The following is a 26032-nucleotide window of genomic DNA, read 5'->3' as shown; positions in this document are numbered from 1 at the left end:
ATAGAATCCAGAATTTTATTAAAAAATAATATGTTGTATATTTATGTATTGTGTTATTAAACTGTAAATGTAATTAAAAATAGAAAATCTTTTTTTAATTTAATTACATAAAAGGTTAAAAAGTGAGCCGGGTGTGGTGGCTCACACCTGTAATCCCAGCACTTTGGGAGGCCAAGGCAGGCAGATCACCTGAGGTCGAGAGTTCAAGACCAGCTTGGCCAAGATGGTGAAACCCCGTCTCTACTAAAAATACAAAAAATTAGCCTGGCATGGTGGCATGTGCCCGTAGTCCCAGCTGCTGGGGAGGCTAAGGTAGGAAAATGGCGTGAACCTGGGAGGCGGAGCTTGCAGTGAGCTGAGATTGTGCCACTGCACTCCGGCCTGGGTGACAGAGTGAGACTCTATCTCAAAAAAAAAAAAAAAAGTGACCATTCTCAGTGATTTTGAAAGCAGCATTGTCTAAACAGATGTGAATTTGCATCTACATTTATCTGCACATAGATTTATATAGTATCTGTCCATGTATTCTTCATCCATCCATTTATAGAATGTATAAAAAGGATGGATTTAAAATAGAGAGTGATTAAAAAAAGCATTTGAAATGTATTATCAAAGTTAGTTTATTATTTTGTTTTTTGAGATGGAGTCTCACTCTGTCGCTCAGGCTGGAGCACAGTGGCGCGATCTCTGCTCACTGCAAGCTCTGCCTCCCAGGTTCACACCATTCTCGGGCCTCAGCCTAACAAGTAGCTGGGACTACTACAGGCGCCCACCACCACGCCCGGCTACCAGATAATTTAATAAAATATTTTAAAACTATGTAGCTAAGATTATTAGCTGAAAATAGGAAAAAATATATTTATTTGCACAAATAATAAAAATGCTACTTAAATATAAAATATAAGAATATCAGGCAGGCTAATAAATGCTTACGAGGATTATCCAGCCTAATCATCACAACAGTCCTGCCATATTCGTCCTCTGGGACTGGTGAGGAAACCGAAGTTGGAAGAGGACACCGGGAGCCTGATCGGGCCACTGGAAGCCTGGAGCCCCAGAGTTCCCGGCATTCACCGCCCTCCAACCGCCTCTCTCCCTCCCGGCGCCAGGAGGCTTCATTCCCAGCTCATTCACGTGTCAATCACTCAGACTCGCTGGGCCTCCAGCCCTCCCTGAAGCCCTCGCACTCACCAGGTGACAGCCTCCCTGTGTGTGGCTGCCAGGCTGGATATGGGGATGTCTGTGCTTCCCTCGCGCAAGCTGAGAGTGGCCTGTTCCCGGGGGGGGCTTCCTCCTTGGTTGGCAGCCAGGAGTCTGGAGCGCAGGCAGCACTGCGAGCGCTGGGAGACTTAGCTGGAGGCCTAAGGAGCCGCCCCTCGGGGACCAGAGCGCCTTTGCAAGGTGAGCTCGCCGCACACTCTGCTCCTCTTCTGTGGCCCCGGAACCCCTCCTAGAAGACCCTCCTCATCTCGGGGGACCTTGACCGCCAGGAGCCCCACACCTGCTACCTCTGCCTGGCATTGGGTGCGCACCTCTAGGGGTAGATGGATCCCTTAACCCAGCGGGCTTGACAGCAGGGTGGGGGCAGGGGGGTCCAGAGAGTGGACCCTTACGCTGGCCACCGCCGGGCAGGGGCTGGGCTCAGCTGACACCCTACATCCACCCTCCAGATTCCAGTCACTGACTTTGACGAATCTGGCCCGGACCTGTGGACGCCCCTGGGCCGGGCTCCCCGCGGGGACCTCGCACTTGGGTGGGGACCCTGCGGCTCCAGGCGCCACACACATCGGTGCGCCCGGTCTGGCTGTGAATTTCGGGGAGAGGCTGCAGCAGAGCCCGGGGGCTGGCTGGGTGGGGGCGATCACCCGCCAGCGCCTTTTCCCACCCGGGCGCCCTTTCCAGTCCCCGCGTCGCTTGCAGGGACGCCCCTCCTCTGTCCGCTGGTTCCTCCCCACTAGCCGCTCTCCAGCCCCGCGGGGCTCCGTGGCCCGGGCTCCAAGGTGGGGCCGCCCACGACGGCCACTGGCAGGGACAGCGGGGGCAAATTTCCCAGAGCGGGAAGCCGGCTCCAGCCAGCCCCACGGCAGGGATGGCTTCGAATCCGAGCCCCCGACACCCCGGCCCCGTCCGCCCAGCCAGTACCCTGCGTGGCTCGCTGCCCGCCCGCCCCGCACCCGCTGGGTCACTCGGGCTGGAGTCCCCTGCAGGGCGGGCGCGATCCAGCGCCGCCGCGCGGAGCCTGAGCCCAAACCCCAAACCCGGACAGCAGGATCCCAGCCCTCTAGGAACCAGGAGGGCCCTCCTGGAGGGTAGTTGGGGACCTGGGTGTGTATCTGTGGAAACAATTGGTCAAAAGTGGCTTTTGGTTTTCCCAAAGGTAAAGGCTCCTTTGTAATTATGTATTTTCTTCTTATTTACTTAAAACTGATAGAATCTCATTATTTCGATGTACCCATAATTGTGTCAGGGAATTTGAGTACACTTTTAAAAGTTTTTCTCAGTTTAACTAGTCCTTTTTTTGTTTCTAGTTTAAGAAGAATTTTAAATTCTACCTAACATTAGTAAAGTGAAGTCCGAAGTATCTGAGACAGATCTCAATTTAGAAAATTTATTTTGCCAAGATTAAGGACACACCTGTGACACAGCCTCAGGAGGTCGTGACAATGCGTGCCCAAGGTGATTGGAGCACAGCTTGATTTTACACTTTTTTTTTTTCTTTTTGAGTCGGAGTTTCGCCCTTGTTGCCCAGGCTGGAGCGCAGTGGCGCGACCTTGGCTCACCGCAACCTCTGTCTCCCCGGTTCAAGCAATTCTCCTGCCTCAGCCTCCCCGGTAGCTGGGACTACAGGCGCCCGCCACCACACCCAGCTAATTTTTTGTATTTTTAGTAGAGACAGGGTTTCACCGTGTTAGCCAGGATGGTCTCAGATCTCCTGATCTCGTGATCCGCCTGCCTCGGTCTCCCAAAGTGGTGGGATTACAGGCGTGAGCCACTGTACCCGGCCCTGATTTTCTACATTTTAGGAGACAGGAGACATCAATCAATATATGGAAGATGTACATTGTCCAAGAAGGTGGGACAACTCGAAGCAGGGCGGGAGCTTCCAGGTCATAGGTAGATAAGGGACTAATGGTTGCAATTTTTCTGAGATTCTGTTTAGCCTTTTACAGGGGTATTTCCAGGTCTGTCTTTCCTAAGCTTGCCCAAGAGAAACTTGACACCAAGTTTGTATAATTTTAATCTATTTTTGCTAAATTTTTGTCTATTTCATAACATACAACAACAGGTAATTTAAGAAAAACCCTTATGGTTTTCTAGCACAATTGTATTATAAGCTACACATGTATTCTTAGCAAGGTAAAAGCAACAGAAATAATGATGATAAAATAACAACTTTTCTGTGCATGAATAGCCCTTCAGCTGGTGATATCACACAGCCCACTGTTGAGGTTCCGAGTCCTATACCCAAATGCAGTCAAAAGATGGAAAATTGACTTGCACACATGGATCTGGTTTACAGGTTGGTTGTTGACTCTCACGCCATGATTCAGCAAACCTGTGAGGCTGTGACTTTACTAAGAAGACAAAGTTTCAGGAGGAATAGAGGCTCTGATGCAGCCCACTGCTGAGATTGTGACTCATGTACTTAGACTCAACATTCAGGAGGTGTTGACCCGCATACCTAGAACTGGGACATGTGTGGAATTATTATTATTTTCCTTTTCTTTTGAGATGGAATCTTGCTCTATCAACCAGGTTGGAGTGCAGTGGTGTGATCTTAGCTCACTGCAACCTCCACCTCCTGGGTTCAAGCGATTCTCTTTTCTCAGCCTCCACAGTAACTGGGATTACAGGCATGCGTCACAACGCCCAGATAATTTTTGTATTTTTAGTGGAGACAGGGTTTCGTCATGTTGGCCAGGCTGGTCTTGAACTCCTGACCTCAGGTGATCTGCCTGCCTCAGCCTCCCAGAGTGCTGGGATACAGGGCGAGCCACCGCGCCTGGCCATGTGTGGAATTATTAATCTCACCTCTGGATCTTACTGCAGATGTTATTGTGACATATGCCTCTCCCAGCACCTGAGTGATTTGACTCTCCTGTGAGGTCTTAGCTGACAGATTGGATTGTGGCATATCACCTAGGTGATATGACACTCTTTCCCTGCCTTGGCACTACCTACTTGGGGCTTTGTGACATATGTCTGTGCTCATAACTAAGGTGATGTGATTCTCTTCTCTTACCTGGTCTCTGCTCACATGGGAGATATTGACATATTGCTGGGCCCAATACCAAAGTGACATTACTTTTTTACCTTGACCCTCTTCTCAGAAAACATTGTGACATATTGTTGGGCCCACCACCAACATGATGTGTCTCCTGCATGGTCTCTGACCACAGAGATCATCGTGACATATCTCTGAAAGTTCAAAACTATTTGAAGCAATTATCTTGTTATGCCTGCTCTTTGCCCATAGGAGAGAATGTAACATTTCCGTGGGCCCAGCACCTAGTTGATATAAGTGTGCCTGGGCCATGCCTACAAAAGAATGACTTATCCATGGGTCCAGCACACAGGTGATTCCATTCCACTGCCTTGATTATTGCCCACAAGAATCATTGTTACATATTTTTGGGCTCTCCTCCTAGATGATGTGAGACTGTTTTTCTTCCTGGGTCCTGTCCACAAAGGAGATTGTGACATATCACTTGACCCAGCACCTACGTGATCTGTCCCTTATCTGATGCCTTGGCCCTTCCCACTGGGCTGATTGTGACATACAGCTGGGCACAGCTTCTAGGTTATGTGACTCTTCTCTTCCTGAGTCCTGCCCACAGGGAGCATTGTGACCTATCTCTAAACACTTCACCTAGCTAATGGGAATCTTTCATCTGGGCCCTCCCCAAAGAGGCTATTGTGACATGTTTGGATCAAGCACCTAGGAGATGTTACTGTTCTCTCCTTCCTGTTACCTGTTACTGGCAGTGAATCCATATAGGTACAGGTCTGCTGCAACCTCAAGTCTTGCCTCCTCAAAGAAAAAAAAACTCAACTGAGGGGCATAAGGCAGAAGGAGAGACCAAGGCAAGTAACAGAGCAGGAGTGAAAGTTTATTAGAACAGGAACAAAAGGAAAAAATGTACACTTGGAAGAGGACCAAGTGGATGGCTTAAAAGGCAAGTGCACGGTTTGACCTTTGGAGCTGGGATTTTGTATGTTGGCATACTTCTGGAGTCTTGCATTACTTCTGCCCATTCACCCAATTCCTGAGATCTTATTGGGAAGCTGCTGATCACCAGTTTCAGCTGTTTTCTATCTATTAAGAGACTGCCTTTCACTAGTGCCAGCTGTGCTGTAACCAGTTATTACTTTAGAGGGACAGCTAACAACTGCCTCACCTGACCATCACCTGATCATTGACTGATGCTCCTGGTGTGTGTGTGGGGCCCTCACTTGCCCTGTCCATACCTGACTAGCTACCTACTGTAATGCTGCATGCATTGTGTATTGTGACATATAACAGGGCCCAATACCTAGGTGAGGTGACTCTACTGCAAGGGCCCTGCCCAACAGGGGTATTACGATATATTTTTACATTCATGATTTAGGTGATCTGCCTTTCTCTTTCTGCCAGACCCCTGCCAAAATGTGGAATGGTGACATATCACTGGCCTTAATGCCTAGGTAATGTGACTCCTGTCTTTTGCACGGGCCCCACATATTCTGAGTACCATGACATATCACTGGGCCAAACATCTAGAAGATGAGAGGTGCCGGCCTGTGTACTGTAAACAGAACTTTAGCCCTACCACTCTCAAGAGCCTCGTGACATATCTCTGCATTTGTCACCCAGGAGACATGACTCTCCCCTGCTGCCTTCACCTTGCCCACAGAGAAGATTGTGACATAACATTGACCCAGCAACAGGATGATGTGTTTCCTTTTCCTAGGCCTTGCTCACAGGGACCATTGTGACATATCACTGGGCCCAGCAGCCAGGTGCTGTGACTCTGCTGCCTGTGTCCTGCCTGTGTCCTGCTTGCAGAACAGGATTGTAACATAGAGCTGGCTGAGTACTCAGGTGATGTGACTCTTCTCTCTGTTTCCTGCCGTCAGAGAAGATTGCGATATATCTCTGGCCTAGCATCAAAATGATGTGACTCTCCTGTCACTCTCTATCCACAGGTAGGACTATGAAGTATATCTTCGTTCAACTCATCAGTGAGATAATAACTTTCATACCTCAAACCAACCAATAGGAGAGACACTATCTTTTGAAGCTAGGCTTTGGGAAATAGATAAGATCCCATTTCTCCTCTCTGTATAAAAATCATAGTGGATGTCTGCTCTCTTATATATCACATCAGCCCCTCATGTGTTACAGAAGGTGTCATCACAGGGCCCAGCATACAGGTGACATGGCATTTCTTTTTTTTTTTGAGACGGAGTCTCTCTCTGTACCCCAGGCTGGAGTGCAGTGGCATGATCTTGGTGCTCACTGCAATCTCTGCCTCCCGGGTTCAAGCAATTCTCTTGTCTCAGCCTCCCCAATAGCTGAGATTACAGGTGCCCACAACCACGCCTGGCTATTTTTTTGTATTTTTAATAGAGACAGAGTTTCACCGTGTTAGCCAGAATGGTCTCGATCCCTGACCTCATGATCCACCTGCCTCAGCCTCCTGAAGTGCTGGGATTACAGGCACAAGCCACCATGCCCAGCCAACATGGCATTTCTTGTATGCACACCCTGTCATCCATCAGGATTGTCACCCTCACACATGAACAGAGCCTACTGGTAAGGTCTTGAATCTCACACGTGAATGCAGTCTACAGTTGAAATTGTGATTGTCATATGTGAACATCCAGCTGCAGTTGGCATGGTGATTTTCAACCTAGCTCCTAGGCAGGTGAGGACTCTTTTATCTGGAACCAGCCCATTATAGAGATGTTGACTCTCATAACTGAGCTTAGCTCCACAGGTACAATCATGGTCCACACCATCATGAAGGTCATAGAGCGGTTTGTAACTCTCACTAATACTGCAGAAAGTTCTCGGGTGGTACTGAGTCTTAAAGAACCTAGCACACAGGTGAGATTGTGACACTCATATGCAAATCCAGTCAACAGTAAAAATTGTCATCTTTTGACATGAACACTGCCCACTGTTGAGGCCCCAGGTCTCCCTCATTCAAACAGTTTAAAGGTACGAAATCGACTCTTATACGTGGATTCAGTTCACAGGTGGGTTGGTGAGGCTCAGACCAATATTCAGCACACCTGTGAGTCTGTGACTCCAGTAAGCATCCACAGTCTGGAGGAGAAACTGAGGCCCTTGTAAATGAATCAAGTGCACCACTGAGACTGTGACTCTTGTACTTAGACTCAACATATAGAAGGTGTTTTATTGTTTGTTTGTTTTTGTTTTGTTTTGTTTTGTTTTTGTGACAGAGTCTCACTTTGTCACCCAGGCTGGAGTACAGTGTCATGATCTTGGCTGACTGCAACCTCCACCTCCCGGGTTTAAGCGATTCTCTTGCCTCAGCCTCCCAAGTAGCTGGGATTACAGGCACCCGCCACCATCAGGCACCCGCCACCATGCCTGGCTAATTTTTGTATTTTTAGTAGAGACGGGGTTTCACCATGTTGGTCAGACTGGTGGAGGTATTGACTCTCAAATTTAGAAATGGGACATGTGTAAGATTGTTAATCTTATCTCTAAATTGTCTTGCAGGTGTTATTGTGACATACGCCTCTGCTTAGTACTTGAGCGATTTGACTCTCCTGCCTGGGCCCGGTCCATAGATGCAATTGTGACATATGGCAGAACCAAGCACTTAGGAGATGTGACTCCATACTCCTGCCTTGGTGCTGCCCCTCGGGTTGGAGGGGGGAGGATTGCAACGTATCACTGGGCCTTGCATCCAAGTAATGTAAGTCTTTCTTTTCTTGGCAATGCCCACAGTGGACACTGATATATTCCTGGGTCCCAAACCCAGTTTATGTTATTCCCCTATTTGTTCCCTGCCCACATGGGCCATTTCTACTAAAAATACAAAAATTAGTCAGGCATTGTGGCGGGTGTCTGTAATCACAGCTGCTTGGGAGGCTGAGGCAGGAGAACTGCTTGAATCCAGGAGGTGGATGTTGCAGTGAGCCAAGATTGAGCCACTGCACTCCCGCCTGGATGACAGAGTGAGACCCCGTCTCAAAAAAAAAAACAAAAAAAAGTGACTGTCATATGTGAGCATCTGGTCAAATTTGGGGTAGCAAAACTTTTTTTTTTTTTTTTTTTGAGATGGAGTGTTGCTCTGTTGCTCATGCTGGAGTGCAGTGGCTTGATCTTGGCTCACCACAACCTCCACCTCCCAGGTTCAAGCAATTCTACCTCAGCCTCCTGAGTAGCTGGGACTACATGCATGTGCCACCAAGCCTGGCTAATGTTTGTATTTTTAGTAGAGATGGGGTTTAACTATGTTGGCCAGTCTGGTCTTGAACTCCTGATCTTATGATCTGCGCACCTCGGCCTCCCAAAGTGCTGGGATTATAGGTGTGAGCCACCATGCCCAGCCAGCAAAACATTTTTAAATGAAGCTCATAGGAAGATGAAGGCTATTCTATCTGGGTTCAGAAAACTGAAAAGATTTTGACTCATACCTGGGCTTAATTACCTTAGATGCACTCATAGGTTTATACCAGCATGAAAGTCTCAGACTGGATTGTAACTCTCATTCAAACTGTATAAAGCCCTAGGATAGTACAAAGAGTCACGTAATAGGGCCAAGCACACAGGTGAGATTATCACACTCATGTGCACACCCTGCCAACAGTAAAGACTGTCATTCTCCCATATGAACATGGCCCACTGTTGAGACTTTGAACCTCACACACAAAGACAGCTGAAAGTTGGAAAATTGAATTACATATGTGGATCTGGTCCACAGATGTTTTGTTGACTCTCAAAGCAAGATTCAAGACACCTGTGAGCCTCTGACTCCACTAGGGGAACACAATTCACAGGAGAGATTGAGGCTTTCAAATACAGATCCAGCCAACCTTTGAGATGGTGACTCGTGTAATTAGACACAACATACAGCAGGTATTGATTCTCATACCTAGAACCACGATATGTGTGGGATTCTTAATCTCATCCCTAGACCTTCTTGCACATGTGATTGTGACATATGCCTCTTCCCAGCACCTGAGTGATTTAACCTTTCTGCCTGGGCCCTACAGATGGAATTGTGGCATATCACTGAACTCATACCTAGGTGATGTGAGCCTATACTTTTGCCTTAGCACTTTTCACAGAGAGCATAGTGACATATCACTGGCCCTAGAACCCAGGTGAAGTGACTTTCCTCTATTGCTTGGTCTCTGCCCAAGAACAGATTGCGATATGTCACTGGGCTCATCACCTAGGTGATGTGATTTTTCTCTCCTACCTGGACCCAACACTTTCATAATGCAAATCTCCTGCTTGGGCTCGCCTACAGAGGTATTATAATATGTGTGTTCATGTATCACCTAGGTGATGTGACTCTCCTCTTCTGCCTGAACCCTGCTGAAAGGGAGAATTCTGACATATCACTGGGCCCAGAATCTAGGTTATGCTACTTTTCTGTTTTTCCTGGGCCCCACATATTTTAGGTATTGTTACATATTGCTAGGTGTCATTCCTTTGGGCTGGGATGCTCTGGCTTGCCCACATGGGGCCTTGTAAAATATTTCTGTATCTGACACCTAAGATATGTGAATTTCCTCTTTTGCCTGCATCCTGTCCACAGAAAATGTTGTGATATATCGCTGGACCCAGGCACCAGGTGATGTGTGTCTCCTGCCAAGGCTGTGACCAGAGGGAGCATTGTGACATATCACTGAGTTCAGCACCTAGGTGATATGACTCTGCTGCCTGTGCTCTGCTTTCAGGAGGGGATTGTACTCTATCTGTGGCTGAGTATCTAGGTGATATGGCTCCTGTGTGGTTTCTGCCCTCAGGGAAGATTTTGACATATCCTTGCCAAAAACTTACTTGATGTGACTCTCCTGCTTGCTCCCTAGCCACAGGTAGAATTGTGACATATATTTTCGCCAGCTACCAGGTGCATTGGTTACCTCATACCTCAAACCAGCTAATAGAAGAGATACTACCTCCCATAGCTAGACTTAGGAAAATGAGTAAGACCATGGGTCTCCTCTTTGTGTAAAGGCCATAAAGGATTACTGTTCTTTTACATATCATATAAAGCCCTCGAGGGGTACAGAAAATGTCATCACAGGGCACAATACAAGGTGAGATTGTGTTTCTTGTATGCAAATCCCATCAACTGTTAAGACTGTCAACCTCACACAAGGACAGAGCCCATTGGAGAGGTCCTGAATTTCACACATTGACACAGCCCACAGTTCAGATTGTGACTGTCATATGTGAACACCCAGCTACAATTGGGATGGTGATGTATTTCTAATTCTGGCAGGTTAGATCTCTTCTATCTGGACATATCCATCTGGAGAGATGTTGACTCTCATTACTGGGCTTGGGGCCACAGGTAGGATCATGGGTCTATATGAGCACAAATGTCGCAGAGCATATTGTGAGTTTAATGTATATTGTAGAAAGCCCTTTGGTGGTACAGAGGGTGTCCTAACAGAGCACAGCACGCAGGTGAGATTATGACACTCATATATACACCAAGCTGACAGTAAATATTGTCATTCTTCTGGATAAATACAGGCCACTGTTTAGGTTCTGAATCTCATACCCAAAGTAAGTTGAAATTGAAAAATTGATGCATAAATGGATTCAGTTCACAGATGGATTGGTGACTCTCAGTCCCAGATCCAGCATATCTGTGAGGCGTTGACTTCACTAAAGGGACACTGTCTGCAGGAGGGATTAAGGCTTTTATGAACAGATTCAGTAAACTGTTGAGATTGTGGGTTATACACTTAGATCCAACATACAGGAGGTGGCGCCTCTTATACCTAAAACCAAGACGTGCAGGATTGTTAATCTCTTCTCTGGACCTTCCTGCAGCTGTGATTGTGACATATACCTCAGCCTAGCACTTGAGCAAATTTACTGTCCTGCCTGGGCTCAGCCCACAGATTGGATAGTGACATCTTGCTGCATCCAGCATTTAGTCAATGCGAATCTACACTCTTGTCTTGGTTCTGACCATAGAGAGAATTTTGACATATCACTGCTCCTTGCACATAGGCTATGTGACTCTCCTGCCTGTGTTTTGCCCACATTGTGACATATTGCTGAGTCTAGCACCCGGGTGATATGATCCTCCAGCCTTTCCTCTGCCTACACAAGACACCGTGACATATCTTTGGGTCCCTCACATGGGTGATGTGACTCTCCTGCCTCACCCTTGTTTCAAGGGATATTGTGACATAACTGCTGTAACCAGCACCTAGGTGATATGGCTATTTTCCACTGTTTGGGCTGTGCCCAATGAGGAATTGTGAAGTGTCTCTCTGCCCAGTACCTAGGTGATTTGACTCTCCTCTTTTTCCTGGGCCCTGCATACATTGTGTATTTGAAAATATGGCTGAATCCAACAGCTAGGTGATGCAACTATCCTACGAAGGCCCTGCCTAGAGGTGTATTATGATGTATTTTTTATTTATTACTTAGGTGGTGTGACTATCTTCTTCTGCCTTGGCCCTGCCTAATTTGAGAATTGTGAAATATCACTGGACCCAGTACCTAAGTTATGTAATTCTCTTCTATTGCCTGGGCCCTACATATTTTGGGTATTTTGACATATCACTGCACCAAACACCAAAGAGATAAGAAGCTCCTGCCTAGGCTATGCCTACAGCGGCCCTTGTGACATATCTCTGAATTCATTATGTATGAGATGTGAGTCTCCTCTTCCGCTTGCACTCTTTCTATAGAAAGATTATGACATATCACTGGGCCCAGCAATTAGGTGAGGTGTCTATCCTGCTTGGACCTTGCCCACTGGGAGCATTGTGACATATTGCTGGGCCCAGCACTGAGGTGATGTGACTCTCCTTTCTGGACCCTGCCTTTAGGAAGAATTGTGACATATCGCTAGCCCAAAACCAAAGTGATGAAACTTTCTTGCTTACTCTATAACCACAGGTAGGATTGTGACATGTACCTTTGGCCAGCTCACAGGTATGATTATGATTGATACCTTGAATTAGCCAATAGAGGAAATACTATCTCTCACAGAAAGGCTTAGGGGAAATGGATAAATCCTTTGGTCTCTATACAAAGGTTGTAGATGAGTGCCACTGTCTCACATGTCATATAACGCCTTTGGGTGTCATACAGTGTCATCACAGGGCCCAGCACACAGGTGAGATTGTGTTTTTCATGTGCACACTGTGCCAACCATTAGGATTGATACTCTCATGAATAAACAGAGCACACTTCCGAGGTCCTAAATCTCACACACAGATGCAGTTCAAAGTTGGAATTGTGATGGTCATATGTAAACATCCAGCCACAGTTGAGATGGTTATTCATTTCTAAACCTAGCTAATAGGCAGGGGAGAACTCTTCTATGTAAACCCAGTTACTTGGAGAGATGCTGACTCTCATACCTGGGCTTAATTTCACAGGTACAGTCATTGGTCCATAGTAACATAAAGGTCTCAGAGTGGAATGCCACTTTCATGTATATCATATAAATTTATCGGGTGGTACACAGATTGCCCTAACAAGGCCCAGCACACAGGTGAAATTGTGACACACATATTCACACACAGATGACAGTAAAAATTGTCATCCTTCCACATGAATACAGCCCTCAGTTGAGGTTCTAAACTTCATATCCAGAAGAACTCATAAATTGAATAATTGACTCTCATACATGGATCCAGTCCACAGGTGTGTTGATGACTAAGACCAAGATAGACACACCTTAGAGGCTGCAACTTCACCAAGGGGACACATTCTGCAGGAGGGATTGAGTCTCCCATGCAAGGGTCCAGTCTACAGTTGAGATTGTGACTCATGTACTTTTACCTGACATACAGGAGATGTTGATTCTCATACCTAAATCCAGGACATTTGGGAGACTGTTAGTCATATCTATGGACTTTCTTGCAGGTGTAATTGTGGCATATGTTTCTGCCTAGTACCTGAGTGATTTGACTTTCCTGCATGACCCAAGCCCACAGATGTGATTGTTACATATCAGTGGGGCCAGCACCTAGGTGATGCAATTACATTTTTCTCCCTTAGTGCTGTTTGCAGTGGGGCATTGTGATGTATCACTGAACCCAGCACCCAGGTTGTGAGACTCTTCTGCCTGTGCCCTGCCCAGATATGCCATTGTGCTATATTGCTGCATCCAGCACTATGGTCATGTAACCCTCTTGCCTGGGCTCTGCCTACAGAGGGAATTGTGACATATCTCTGCCCCTATTACTCAGGTGATGTGACTCTTCTCCTGCATAGTCCCTGCTCACCAGAGGGATTTTGTCTAATTCTTAGGCCCAGCACCTAGCTGATATGATTCTTCTTTCTAGGTCCTGCCTGTAGGGGAGATAGTGACATATCACTGGGCTCAACACCAAGGTGATGTTTTTCTTCTGCTTTGGCCCTGCCCTTGAAAGGCATTGTGATGTATTGCTGAACCCAGCACCAAGGTGATGCCCAGTTCTTGCCTGAATCCTGCCCACAGGAGGCAATGTGACTTATCTCTGGGTCCATCAACAATTCGATGTAACTTTACTCTTTTGCCTGGGCTTTTAGCATAGGAGAGATTGTGATATATCTCCATGACCTAGGTTACATGACTGCCCTCTTCTGCCTGGGCCATGCCCACAAAAGGTAGAGTGACTTTTCACTGGGCCCAGCACACAGGTGATGTAATTCTTCCTCCTGGTCACTGCTCACAGGGTTTATTATGACATCTCTTTAGGCCCATCGCCTAGGTGATATGACTATAGTTTTCTTCCTAGGACCTTTTGACAGAGAGGACTGTGATATGTCACTTGGCCCAGCACCTATGTGATGTGACTCCTCTCATAACTGACCCCTGCCATCTAGGGTGATTTTGACATACAGCTGATCCCAGTTTTTAAATTACATCACTCTTTTTTACTTTCTGAGTCCTAACCATGGAAAGCATTGCAACATATCTCTTGGCCTCTGATGTACAATATGTAACTATCCTGCCTAAAACTTATTTTCAGGGGGTGTTGTAACATATTGCTGGACCTACCATCTAGGTGATGTGACTGTCCCATACTGCAATGGGCTCTGAGCAAAATGAGACTGTGATGTATCATTATGACCCTATCACCTAAGTGAAGTGATTCTCCTCTTTTTCCCAGGCCCTGCATACATTGTGTATTGTGACATATGTGTGGGTCAAACACCTAGGTGATTCGACTCTTCGGCTTTCATACAGGGTACTATGACATGTCTTTTCATTTATTGCCTGTGTTACGTGACTCTCCTTTTCTGCCTGGGCCATGCCAAAAGGGGGGACTGTAATATGTCACTGGACCAAGCACCTAGGCGATGTGACTCTCCTATTTTATCTGGCCCCCGCATATTTTTAGTATTCTGATATATGGCTGGGCCCAACACCTAGGGGTTGGAAAGCTCCTGCCTCTGCCACGCTCACAGTGGACCTCATGACATATCTCTGCACGTGTCACTTAAAAGATGTGACCCTTTTCTGCCTGCACGCTGCCCATAGGAAAGATTGTGAAATACTGATGGGCCCCCAAACGAGGTGGTGTGTCTCTCCTGCCTAGGCCTTGTTCACAGGGAGAATTGTCACATATCACTGGACTCAGCACCCAAGTGATTTGACTCTGCTGCCTGTGCCCTGCTTTCATTAGAGGATATTCACATATCCCTGGCAGAAAACCAGATGATGTGACTCTTCTTCCTGGTCCCTTCTCTCAGAGAATATTATTATATATTCCTGACTCAAGACCCAGGTAATGTGACTCTCCTGCTTCCTTCCTATCCGCAGGTGGGATTGTGACATATGTCTTTGTTCAGATCATAGATGCAATAATGACTCTAATACCTCAGACCATCCAATAAGAGATATACTGTCTCTTCTAGCTAGGCTTAGAGAAACAGGTAAGATCCTGTTTGCATAAAAATAATACCAAATTACCACTCTCTTGCTTATGGTATAAAGCAGTTTGATGGTACAGTAAGTGTCATCATATGGCCCGGCACACAAGTGATACGGTGTTTCTCATATGCACACCCTGTGAACCATTAGAATTGTCACCCTCACATATGAACAGAGCCCACTTTTGAGAGCACAGGTAAAACTGTGACTCTCCTATGCACACTCAGCCAACAGTAAACATTGTCACCCTTCTAAATGGAAACCATCCACTGTTGAGGCTGTGAATCTCACACGTGGAGGTAGTCAAAAGTTGGAATTGTGACTCTCATACGTGGATCTGGTCCATAGGTAGAATGGTGACTCAGTGAACAGGATTCAGCACAGCTGTGAGGCTGTGATTCAGATATTGAGACTCAGTTTGCATTTGAAATTGTGTCTTCAGGCAGGAATACAGTCCACCATTAAGACTGTGACTCATGTACTTGGACCAAACTTAAAGGAGGTCTTGACTTTCATACCTGGAGCCAGAAAATGTATGGAATTTTGAATCTCATTTCTGGACCTGCTTGCAGGCATGATTGTGACATATACCTTGGTCCAGCACCTGAGTGATTTGACTATCCTGCCTGGGTAAAGCCTCAAAATGGAATTGTGACATATGCCTGGTGCAAGCATCTAAGGTATTTTACTCTCCTGCATAGACCCTGTCCTCAGGGAGAATTGTGACATATTGCTGGACCCATTGCCTATGTTATATATTCTCTCCTGCCTGGGCCCTTTACACAGGGTGGATTGTGACATATTGCTGTGTCCTGCATGCAGATAATGTGACTTTCCTGCCTGAACTCTGCCCACAGAAGGCACTGTGAAATACTGCTGGGCCCAGTACCCAGGTTATGTGACTTTACTGCCACAGCCCTGCCCACAGAGTGGATATTGACATATTTTTGGTCCAGCATTCAGGTGATCTGAATCTCTTGCCTGGTCCATTCACACAGGTTAAATGTAGACATAAGTATTTTCAAGCTCTTAGACATTATAGTCAAGCTTATATGGGAACCCAGCCAATAAGAGTAATTTTGACTCTCTTAGCTAGACTTTGGACGGTGGGTAGAGTCCTGGATCACCCACGTTTAGAAAGATCACAGAGGTTTATAAAATTTATGCATAACTGGCCAGGTGCAGTGGCTCACGCCTGTAATCCCAGCCCTCTGGGGGGCCAAGGCGGGTGGATCACCTGAGGTCAGGAGTTCAAGACCAGCCTGGCTAATATGGCAAAACCCCATCTGTACTAAAAATACAAAAAATAGCCAGGTGTGGTGGTGTGTGTCTGTAATCCCAGCTACTCAGGAGGCTGAGGCAGGAGAATCACTTGACCCTGGGTGGCAGAAGTTGCAGTGAGCTGATATCATGCCATTGTACTCCAGCCTGGGTGAAAAGAACGAGACTCCATCTCAAAAAAAAATTATGCATAATTTATAAATACTTTGTGTGCTACAGAGAATGTAATAATAGAGTCTACCACACAGGTGAGATTGTGACTTCTCACAGGCATACCAAGCCAACAGTTAGGATTGTCACTTCCAAACATGAAAGAAGCACACTGGTGATGTCCTGAACCTCACATGCAGATGCAGTTCACAGTTAAAATTCTGACTGTCATATGTAAATCTGAGAACAGGTTGAAAGGTGACTGATTTTTGGACCCAGCTCAGAGGCACAGTGATTAGTTGCATACCTGGACCTAGCAAATAGGAGATATATTGACTCCTATAGGTAGCCTTCAAGCAATGGGCAAGGTCCTGGGCTTTCTACTTGTATGAAGGTCACAGAAGATTGTAAAACTCATGCATATTCTATGATCCCTTCTGATGGTACAGAGAGTGTCATAACAGTTTCCAGCACAAAGTTAAAACTGTGATTCTTGGCTGGGGGCTGTGGCTCATGCCTGTAATTCCATCAGTTTGGGAGGCTGAGGCAGGCGGATCACGAGGTCAGGAGATTGAGACCATCCTGGCTAACATGGAGAAACGCTGTCTCTACTAAAAATACAAAAAATTAGCTGGGTGTGGTGGTGGGCACCTGTAGTCCCAGCTACTCAGGAAGCTGAGGCAGGAGAATGGCATGAACCCAGGAGGTGAAGCTCGCAGTGAGCTCAGATCGCACCACTGCACTCCAGCCTGGGCAACAGAGTGAGACTCCATCTCAAAAAAAAAAAAAAAAAATTGTGATTCTCATAGGCATACCCAGCCAACAATGAGGATTATCATTCTCACAAATGGAAAAAGACTTCTGGTTTGGTCCTAAGTATCATATGTGGATGCAGTCCACAGTTGAAATGGTGACTGTTATAGTTGGATCTGGCCACAGGTGGAATGGTGCCTCACTTCTGTACCCAACTCACAGGCACAGTGAGAACTCTCACACCTGGATCTAGCCAATAAGAGAGATGTTAGCTCTTATTCCTGGGCTTAGGACAATGGGTAAGATTATGAGTTTATACCAGCACATAGATCCAAGAGTGGGTTGTGGCTCTCAGGCATGCCGTATAAAGCCCTCTTGTGTCACCAAGAATGTGGCAACAGGGCCCAGTGCACATGTGAGACAGTGACTCTGGTATGCACGCCCAGTTCACAGTAAGAATTTTCACCCTCTTAAATAGCCACAGTCCACTGTTGAGGTTCTGAATCTCAAACTCGAAGGAGCTGAAAGTTAGAATTGTGACTCTCATATGAGGATCAGTTCCACAGACAAGATAGTGAATCTTGGACCAACATTCAACACACTGGTGAGGCTGTGACTCTTCTACCAGGACACAGTCTAAGAATTGAGGCTGTCATGCACAAATCCAGTCTACTATTGAGATTCTGACTCGCATACTTAGACCAAACACTCAGAAGATCTTGACTATGATCCCCAGAGCTGGACATGTTTGGGATTGTTTATCTCATCCCTGAATCTTTCTGCAGGTGTGATTGTGGCATATGTCTTTGCCCATACCCTGAGTGATTTTAGTTCCCTGCCTGAGCCCAGCCCACAGATGGAATTGTGACATATACCAAGGCCAAGCACCAGGGTAATATGACTCTTCTCATCTGCCTGAACCTGTCACTTAGAAATAATTGTGACATATTTCTGAATCTAGCACGTAGGTGATGTGACTCTCCTCTTGTGCCTAGGCCTTGCCTACAGGAAAGATTGTGTCATATCACTGAGCCCAGTACCTAGGTGATGTGTTTCTTCTGCCGTAGTTCTCCCCACATAAGACATTGTGATGTATTTCTGGGCCAATTACATAAGTTAACTGAGTCTTTGCTTATGCCTGGGTCTCATCCTCAGAAGAACTTATGACATGTTGCTGGACCCAGCACCTAGGTAATTTGAGTCTTCTCTGCTGCCTGGCCCCTGCCAACAGAAGGGATTTTAAACTATTGCTAAAAGGCCGGGCGCGGTGGCTCACGCTTGTAATCCCAGCACTTTGGGAGTCCGAGGCGGGCGGATCACGAGGTCAGCAGATCGAGACCACGGTGAAACCCCGTCTCTACTAAAAATACAAACAAAAATTAGCCGGGCGTGGTGGCGGGCGCCTGTAGTCCCAGCTACGCGGAGAGGCTGAGGCAGGAGAATGGCCCGAACCCGGGAGGCGGAGCTTGCAGTGAGCTGAGATCGCGCCACTGCACTCCAGCCTGGGCGACAGAGCGAGACTCCGTCTCAAAAAAAAAAAAACTATTGCTTAACCTAGCACATAAATTTTGTGACTCACTTCTTTTGCTAAGACCTGTTAACCGTGGGAATTACAACATATTGCTGAAACCAGGATAATGCAACAATCCTCTTTTGCCTGGGCCTTGCCCATAGTGGGCATTGTTACATATTACTGGGCCCATCTTCTAAGTAATGTGACTGTCCTCTTCTGCTTGGGACCTGCCAATATGAAAAATTGTGGAATATCGCTGGGCCCAGAACCCAGCTGGTGGGACTCTCTTGTTTCTTGATCCTGCTCATAGTGCAGATTGAGATATTCCTGTCCTAGCATCCAAGTGATGTGACTCTTCTGCCTGGTTCCTACCTACAGGTGGGATTGTGACATACACCTGGGACATGCTCACTGGTGCAATGATGACAGTCATACTTCAACCCACCAAACAGGAGAAATATTGATTCTCTCTACTAGGCTTTGGGCAACAGGTAAAGTCTTTGTCTGTTACTTGCATGAAAGGTCAGAGAAAATTACAGTACTCATGTAAATTGTATAAAGCTTTCAGTTGGTGCAGAGAATGTCATAACAAAGCCCAGCACACAGGTGAAATTTTGACTCTCAAATGCACACCCAGCCAATAGTCAGAATTTTTACCCACACGCATGTTTTTAGCCTACAGTTAAGGTTCCAAATCTCACATGTAAATGCAGTTCACAGTCGGAATTGTGACTGGTATATGTAGATCTAGCCACAGGTAGGATGGTAATTCACTTCTGAACCCAGCTGACAGGTGTAATGATGACTCTAATACCTGGATGCAGCAAATTAGAGAGAGGTTGACTCTAATACCTGTGCTTAGGGCAAGGGTACAATCATGGGTCATAACAGCACAAGAGTCTCAGAGCAGATTGTGACTCTCAGGAATATTATACAAAGCCTTTGAGTGGTACACGGAGTGTCATAACAGTACCAATCACGGAGGTGACATTGTGATTCTTATATGCACACCCACCCAAAAGTAAAAGTTGTCACTGTCCCACAGGGACACTGCTCACCTTGAGGTTCTGAATCTGATACTAAGAGGCAATCTAAAGTTAAAATTGTGACTCTCATACATGGATCCCATCCACAGGTGGGGTAGTGACTCTTGAGAAAGAATTCAACATGCCCGTGAGCCTGTGACTTTCATACCAGGACACTGTCTTTGGGTGGGATTGGGACTCTCATTCACAGATTCAATATATCATTGAAATGGTGAGTCCTGTACTTGCACATAACTCACAGGAAGTGTTGACTCTCATACCTAAGCTGAGACATGTGCAGAATTATAAATCTAACCACAGAAGCTTCATGAATGTGTGATTTTTACAGACCCATTTGCCTAGCGTTTGAGTAATTCCACTAGTCTGTGTAGGCCAAGCCCTTAGATGGTGTTGTGACATGAATTGAGTCAAGAAGCTAGGTGATGTAACTTTCTTTCCTGGGTGCTGCCCTCAAAGGAGATTTTGACATGTTGCTGGGCCCAGCACATTAGTGATGTGATTCTTTTCTCCTGCCTGGTTCCTACACACTGGGAGCATTGTGTCATGTCACTGGGCCCAACACCTAGGTGATATGACTCTCCTCCCATGTCTGGGCCCTGTCCACATTAGGGATTGTGACATATCACTGGGCCCAGCACCCAGGTGAAGTGAATATCCTCTCCTGTTTGGCTTCTGCATACAGGCGGCATGGTGACATATTGCAGTGCCCAACATTATGATAATGTGATTTTACTGCATGGGCAGTGTTCACAGGAGGGTATTGTGACATATAACTGGACCCAGCACCTAGATAATGTGACTCTCCTCCCCTGCCCAGGCCCTGCTTATAGAGCAAATTATGACATATTGCTGAGTCTAGCACCTAGGTGACGTGACTCTCCTGCCTTAGCCTTGCTCACAGGGGACATTTTCACATATCTTTGGGTTCATCACCTAGATGATGTGACTCTCTTCTTCTGCCTGTGCTTTACCCACAGGAAAGCTTGGATCATATCACTGGGCTGAGCATCCAGGTAATGTGATTCTGTTTTTGAGCCTTGCCCATGGGGGTCATTGTGACATTTCACTAGGCCCAGCATTTAGGTGATGTGACTCTCTTGCCTGGGTCCTGCCCATAAGGGAACTGTGAAATATTTCTGGTCCAGCGCCCAGGGGATGTGATGCTCTAGCCTGGTCTCTGCTCCCAGGTGGAATTGTGACATATACCTATGCCCGGCTAACACAGATGAGGATGACTCTTGTACCTGGACTCAGCTAATAGGAGAGATTGTAACTTTCATAGCCAACATTAGGGCAACCAGTAATGTCCTGGGTTTCCTAATTGTATGAATATCAAAAATGATTACATCACTTACTCATATTACATAAAGCAGTCGAGTGTACAGAGAGTATTATAACAGGGCTCAGCACAGAGGTGAGATTGTGACTCTCATATGCACACCCAGGCGACAGTTATAACTGTCACTCTCTCACATGGACACAGCCTACTGGTAAGATCCTGAATCTGACTTATGAACACCGTCCACAGTTGGAATTGTGACTCTCATGTGTGGATACAGCCACCAGTCCAATGTGGATTCGGGTATGAACTCAGCTCACAGGAATGGTGATAACTGTCATACCTGGATCCAGCCAATAAGAGTTCATTCACTGTTTTCTAATGGCTCTACGAACAACAGAAATAAAAAAAAAGGTATCTCTTGTGCACGGCACTCCAGCCTGGGCAACAAGAGCGAGACTCTGTCTCAAAAAATAAATAAATAAATAAATAAATAAAAATAAATAAATAAATAAATAAAATCTTAGGCTGCCTCTTTAAAGAACTGAAGCCAGGAAGGTCATAAAAGCCGAAATTTTAAAATAACTGTTATTATATTCTTTTCCTTTGTGAATAGCCATATATTATATTATTTATAAATGCATATGACCTTATACACAAAGTTAATGGCAAATCCCCTCTGGGGTGGGCCTGGCTCATTTCAGGGAGGAAGTCCTGCCTGAAAAGGCTGCAGCTTAGGCTGTCACTCTTCATTGAACCCAGCACCTGATCACATCTTCTGTCACTCCAGGCCTGAATGGGCGGGGCTTTAAACGGCATCCAATCAGGGATGCTTGACTAAGAGCCGTCCAATCAGACCCGCAGCTAGAGCGGACAGGGTGGCTTCCGGGATTTGGCGCGGCCTTTTGAGCTCCTGGTCTCTGTGGCCTCCTGAGCTACACGATTTGGGAGATCCACAGCTAAGACGCCAGGACTCCCTGGAAGCCTAGAAATGGTGAGAGTGCCGGGTCTGACATCCCGAGAGAGGGGAAGGGCTGGTTGGAACCGGTGGGATGTGGCTGTGGCGGGACTCAGGCCTCCCTGCAGTCAGCCGCACAATCTGCGCCCACAGTTCTAGCCTGGCTCGGCCTCAGACCCCTTCAGCGATAAGATGGCGGCTGTACTGACAGCCGGGCCCGAGAGTCTTGTCTCTTCCCTGGCAGTGACCGTGCCCTGGCCTGGAGCCCTCTCTGGGCAGCTCTGCACCCGCAGCGCCGCGTCTCTCCCAGATTGTGCAGGGACCAGGGGAGGGTCGTCAGGGGAGAATCCTGACTCGGGTGAGGAGTTCCTGAATGGGAACAGCTTTGGTCCGTGGGGTTCCTAGTTCCTCTTTTCTCCTTTTAAATATTTTTGGGAGTCATCGCAAAAATATTAAAGAATTTAAAGGGTTGTTCAAAAATTATAGAGCACCCCTATGGGTTGTAGTTTGTGGTCCATTAAAGGGGCTTGAAGAAAAGACTTTATAAGGTGCATGATGAAAAAACCCAAATTCTGTAATCCGGTACGGTTACGTAGTTTCCTAATTTCCACCTCGAGCCTACAAATTTCCTGATTATGTAATCAGAGCTTAATTAGCTGTTTATATTTGGTTAAGACTGAATTTCGTTTCCTCTAATGTAGTAATTTTTAAAAAATAAATAAATGCTTTCATGCGCTTCCGTGTGAAGAGACCACCAAACAGGCGCTGTGTGAGCAACAAGGCTGTGTATTTCACCCGGGTGCAGGCGGGCTGAGTCCGAAAAGAGTCAGCGGAGGGAGATGGGGTGGGGTCGCTTTATAGGATTTGGGTAGGTAAAGGAAAATTACAGTCAAAGAGGGTTTGTTCTCTGTCGGGCAGGAGTGGGGGTCGCCAGGTGCTCAGTGGGGGAGCTTTTTGAGTCAGGAAAAGGACTTTCACAAGGTAATGTCATCACTTAAGGCACTTCTTTTTTCACTTCTTTTGTGGTGGAATGTCATCAGTTAAGGTAAGGACCGGCCATTTACACTTCTTTTGTGGTGGAATGTCATCAATTAAGGCGGGGCAGGGCATTATCACTTCTTTTCTGATTCTTCAGTTACTTCAGGCCATCTGGGCCTATACGTGCAAGTCACAGGGATTGCGATGGCTTGGCTTGAGCTCAGAGGCCTGACAAATGCATTTGAGTTAGATTTTTTTTTAAGTAGGAATTCAGAGAGTAGATTTCCACCTCAGCCTAATTCCTTGTCACTTAACTATTTTCTTTTCTTTTTTTTTTTTTTTTTTTTTTTGAGACGGAGTTTCACTCTTTTCGCCCAGACTGGAGTGCAGTGGCACAATCTCGGCTCACTGCAGTCTCTGCCTTCCTGTTTCAAGCGATTCTCCTGCCTCAGCCTCTCGAGTAGCTGGGATTACAGGCGCCCACCACCACGCCTGGCTAATTTTTGTATTTTTGGTAGAGATGGGGTTTCACCATGTTGGCAGGATGGTTTCAAACTCCTAACCTCGTGATCCACCCGCCTCGGCCTCCCTAAGTGTTGGTAGTACAGGCTTGAGCCACTGCTTCTGGCTATGCCCTGCATTTTTTACATGTTTTTCAAGAAGGGTCTCAAATGTACCCCCCAATCCTCCTTTACTCTAGCCTAACTGTGGCTTAAAGTAAAATACTAAATTTCCAGCTCCTTCTGACAATTCCAAATGCTAACTTTTCCTCCGTAATTCTGATTATTAACTTTTTTATTTTTTGAAATGGAGTCTCGCTCTGTCGCCCAGGCTGGAGTGCAATGGCACGACCTCGGCTCACTGCAACCTCCACCTCCTGGGTTCAAGCGATTCTCCTGCCTCAGCCTCCCAAGTAGCTGGATTATAGGCGCGTGCCACCACGCCTGGCTATTTTTTGTAGAGACCGGAGTTTTGTAGAGATCATGTTGGGCAGGCTGGTCTTGAACTCCTGACCTCAGGTGATCCACCCGCCTCAGCCTCCCAAAGTGCTGGGATTACAGGTGTGAGCCACCGCGCCCGGCCACTATTTGTTTTTTAGTGTACTTTTTTTTTTTTTTTGAGTCTCCTTCTGTTGCCTAGGGTGGAGTGCTGTGGCTCACCGCAACCTCCGCCTCCCAGGCTCAAGTGATTTTCCTGCCTCAGCCTCCCAGGTAGCTGGGATTAGTAGCATACACCACCATGCCCGGCTAATTTTTGTATTTTTAGTGGAGACAGGGTTTCACCACGTTGGCCAGGCTGGTATGGAACACCTGACTTCAGGTGATCTGCCCGCCTTGGCCTCCCAAAGTGCTGGGATTGCAGGCGTGAGCCACTTCGCCCAGCCTGGTGTACATTCTTGATAACGTATTTTCATTAATCATTTTTTTTTTTTTTACAGCGCATTGGATGGAACATTTAAAGAGATTTGTTTTCTGTTTTTAAGTCTTTTCCTTTAGAAGAAAGCAAAGAATAATCCCCTTGCAATGTATTGTAAATAAATCTTTGTGCATCTTTATCTTCCCTAGGCACAGAGATCTTATGAGAACATTTTGGGGTCATTTTTTTTTTTTGGGAAACTTTATGGAGTTTTGTGTCTGCAGCCACCATTTACTGTTTCTCTCGTCCTGGATTTTAGTACTCTCTGTGAATAAACGAAGATACTCACTATGTCTATGTCTGCTAGAGTGTCTAGGTAATATCAGCTCCTGGGTTGTTTTCTGCCATAGGACAACCTGAGGTATGGAGTGTAGCCTCTTCAGGGAGGAGGTTGATGCCCTGGGGCTGAGAGGCCTCTCCTGGCATACTCTTCCTTTGAAAAGCTAACATTTAGACATTAAGATTGTCTTCACCTAACCCAGCTTCCATTTCTTGGAGACGCATTGCTGGTCAGCCCATCAGATGCTGGTATTGAGAGCAAAAACAAATAATTTCTGCCACCTGGATTCTCTAAGATTTGTGAAAAAAAAAAAATAGTATCCCTAAAGACAGGAAAAAAACCTGATCCCAGTGAGAAAGTGCAAGAATTTGCAAAGTAAATTGAAGTTGAGGCACTCACTGGGGCATAGTGCAGTGTCTCCTGAGAGGGGGTTATTGAGCATTTAACTGAGCAGGGTGGGTTGGGAGAATCTAAGTGATTGGATGACCTGACTTGACACATGACTGAGACACATCTGTGTGTGTGGTATTTTTTGTTTGTTGGTTGGTTTTTTTTTTTTCTTTTTTTTTTCTTTTTGATTTTAAAGACGGAGTTTCTCTTTTGTCGCCCAGGCTGGAGTGCAATGGTGAGATCTCGGCTTACTGTATCTTCCACCTTCCAGGTTCAAGCAATTATCCTTTCTAAGCCTCCCGAGTAGCTCGGATTACAGGTGCCTGCCACCACACCCAGCTAATTTTTTATTTTTTTATTATTTATTTATTTACTTTTGAGATGGAGTCTCGCTCTGTCGCCCAGGCTGAAGTGCAGTGGCGCAATCTCAGCTCACTGCAAGCTCCGCCTCCTGGGTTCATGCCATTCTCTTGCCTCAGCCTCTCTGAGTAGCTGGGACTACAGGCACCTGCCACCACGCCCGGCTAATTTTTTGTATTTTTTTTAGTAGAGACGGGGTTTCACCATGGTCTCGATCTCCTGACCTCGTGATCCGCCCGCCTCGGCCTCCCAAAGTGCTGGGATTACAAGCGTAAGCCACCGCGCCCGGCAGACCCAGATAATTTTTTTAGTAGAAAAGGGGTTTCACCACGTTGGCCAGGCTGGTCCCGAACTCCTGACCTTAGGTAGTCCACCCACTTCAGCCTCCCAAAGTGTTGGGATTACAGGCGTGAGCCACCACGCCTGTAATCCCTGGGTTTGCCACCTTGAAAAGATTTGTTCACTTATATTGACTTCAGTTTCTTAACTGAAAATTGCATTTTATTAGTAGAGCTTGAAAGGTTAAAAAAAAATGTTTA

General features: G+C 46.4%; 1 protein-coding gene across 1 annotated transcript in view; it reads left to right on the top strand.

The window, feature by feature from the left end:
- The first annotated feature begins 22010 nt into the window (after nucleotides 1-22010).
- The window catches only part of LOC129459398 (zinc finger protein 723-like), a 30964-nt gene continuing 26942 nt past the window's right edge, over nucleotides 22011-26032 (top strand). Inside the window, 1 exon segment of the mRNA XM_055236115.2 lies at nucleotides 22011-22105. Coding sequence (XP_055092090.1) covers nucleotides 22103-22105 — 3 coding nt within the window. The 5' untranslated portion in view covers nucleotides 22011-22102.

This window comes from Symphalangus syndactylus, chromosome 13 (genome assembly GCF_028878055.3).
Source record: "Symphalangus syndactylus isolate Jambi chromosome 13, NHGRI_mSymSyn1-v2.1_pri, whole genome shotgun sequence".
NCBI classification, from domain to species: domain Eukaryota; kingdom Metazoa; phylum Chordata; class Mammalia; order Primates; family Hylobatidae; genus Symphalangus; species Symphalangus syndactylus.
The sequence above is the reverse complement of the archived record's forward strand: the minus strand, read 5'-3'. Positions and strand labels throughout refer to the sequence as shown.